Below are 2,595 nucleotides of genomic sequence, written 5' to 3' on the forward strand. Positions count from 1 at the left end.
CTCAACCCTTCCCAATCCAATGGGTCTCGATTCTATGATAAAAATTACCATCTAGCCACTCTTCGTGCTCAAGCTGCTACACGTATGAATTTTACTCAAGAGCTAGCGTCTAGACGTCCTTCTGGCAGGTTAGGACCACTAGCGCCAATTTCGAATCGCCAAGCTTATATGCGTGACGCTGTGCAACCATCAGAATTATGGTACCGTCTGAGGCATGATGAAAATCTTGCAATGCAACGACAATTGGATGAACTTAGAAATCAATCCACTATGCGAAGAGGACGCGCTCCATATCCGTATACCCCGCGATCATTTGATTTTCAGTCGACTAGCCCGAATTCACGCAAGCGGCGCATTGAGGCTGTTGATGGCTACTCGCAAAATGAGAATAGGACTGAACGTGATGTTGACGTCCACAGCCCACAAGCAGGACATGTTAATGTAGTCATACCCTCCTCTATTTCTGCATCTTGGTTTCTTACTAATCACATTTCTGCCTTTCCTCCAGGCCATGCCCGAGTCACCCATTGACACATCGATGGTGGATGCCCCTCCATATGAGAGCTCCCCACTCCAAACGTCTCCAAGTAGTGTAAGCAGAAAAAATCTCAGGACTATCGTTCATGTTTCAACGATCTGTTCTAACCTGGTGGTTGTTATATTTTGTTAGGGTCGTCCCGAAAATGGTGTCTCACAAATTCAACCTACTGATCAACACATGCCTGGTACTTGGCCAACTGACATATTTAACCTGAGTGAAGCGGATGTTGGCATTATTCGAGACCACGTTGCTCGTATGTCGGGTGCATTGGCTGAATATCCACGAACATCGAATCAAGGGACGGCTCTCCCACCTTCCAACAGCAACGACATACATCCTAATTCTCCGGAACATGCCCACCAACTCCAACGAGAGGTAAGTGGCAAGTGACCAAACTGTGTACTGCTGCATACTAATTCATTTCTCCAGCTTTCATACTTGCAAAAAGTAGTGCAAATAATTTCTAATGCCTACTTCCCGATCTAAATAGCAATGCGGTTCGCTATACAAAAAGTGGGCAACAAAGCCGTACGGACATATCGAGAATTCGTTCAAGCGGCAGTTGAGGTCACGGGAAGTGCAAAAAGACGGGCGGTGGCTATTCGTGACAAGCTGACCCCTGAATTCATTCGACACAAAATGAATCGCCAACAACAGGCGGCGAAAACCCTTCGCCGCCTAAACCCTAGCGAGCGCCATATCCTGAAAGCTCGGAGGCTGGGTATGGGCAAGAAAAAACAAGGCTCTTCATCTATACAAGTTACACTCGATGAATATGAAGATATCACACCTCCTCGCCCACCTCGCGATATGCCACCCTCGGTGATGATTGATTCCTATCCAGTTCCTAAAGAAAAGGTTCCTACCAAAACATTATGCGCTGCCCAAAAAGATTGTGTTGTGAAAGGCGCAAGGATACAGAAGGGAAAGCTTCATGACAAAGCCAAATCGAAAGCTAAGACCCCCTCTCAGAAGCTCGCTCAACTTACTCAAAAGGATGTTAACAAAGTCACCATGCCACGCGCTCCGAGGCGCGGAGAATTAATTAAGGGAGCTTGGCCAAATGCCATACCGCCAAATGAAGCTGTTCTACGGGCGTATCATGAATCTTTTCGGGAATTGAGGAATAAACCTATGGAAGCGGTATCAGAGACAGCAAAACCTTCAGGACCCCCGAAAGGATATCGCGGAGTATATTTTCCAGGGGAAGAAAATCAGCCCCCTCTTCCTCCACTTCTTTCAACTTCTGTTCCTCCATCCAGCCCACCCTCTCCCCCTTTGCAGACAGAAGGACCCAATCTAGCTGGAGAACCCACTTCTCAACCCGAAGCATCTGTTGAGACTGAAGAGCCTGAGCCACCTAAAGAAGCACTCCCTCCTTCCTCTCCCGAATACGAAGGGTTTCTGGCCAGCCCGCCACGACCGCGACGCGAAGCCAAAGTAGTCCACTGGCTCCAGTCTGAATCTCCAATGGGACGGCCAATTTCTTCAATGCGGGCCTACGATCCTCTATCTCGTGTCACCTCATTTCAACCACACGAACCTGCCAAAGCAGAGGCATCAGGTCGCCAAGCTACGGAGTCAATCAACGAGGAAACATCGACAGATAGGTCGGTCCAGCGCAGCCAAGCCCTTCTACGATCTCCGGAAGCCCGTTTCATCAAGCACCTGACAGCCTCCTGGGAAGCTAAAGTCGACCGCGCGATGGCACTTTCCGACAAGAGTGAGGTTGGTATCACACCTCGTGGCCAGCCCCTCCTTCGGAGGTCCCTGAACAAATGTTACACGAATCTCGAGTGGCTCAATGACGAGGTAATCAATGCATACCTGGAGCTGATCGTTGACTATGCACGTCAGGAAGCAGGGAATTCTGGGCGTCACGACAAGCCAAATATCACGTCTTCCTATCATTCTTCTTCTCAATCCTTCGGGACAAAGGTTACGAGAGCGTAAAGGCGTTGGGCGACTTCGTGCCAAGATCGGGGGCGAGGCGTTGTTGCAGGTGGAAACAGGTTTTAATCCCCGTCCACGACCACTTGCACTGGGACCCTCAT

The 2,595-nt window shown here is 49.3% G+C and overlaps 1 protein-coding gene across 1 annotated transcript; it reads left to right on the top strand.

Moving 5' to 3' along the window:
- Positions 1–168: 168 nt before the first annotated feature.
- Positions 169–2,494, top strand: HCAG_01055 (predicted protein; the record flags this gene model as incomplete). The annotated part of the gene is made up of 4 exons (XM_001543959.1): positions 169–441; positions 509–592; positions 671–794; positions 1,032–2,494. 4 exons carry the CDS (start codon positions 169–171, stop codon positions 2,492–2,494), a joined length of 1,944 nt encoding a protein of 647 aa, XP_001544009.1.
- Positions 2,495–2,595: the final 101 nt, after the last annotated feature.

Source organism: Histoplasma capsulatum, genomic scaffold (genome assembly GCF_000149585.1).
Source record: "Histoplasma capsulatum NAm1 scaffold_1 genomic scaffold, whole genome shotgun sequence".
Lineage (NCBI taxonomy): Eukaryota > Fungi > Ascomycota > Eurotiomycetes > Onygenales > Ajellomycetaceae > Histoplasma > Histoplasma mississippiense.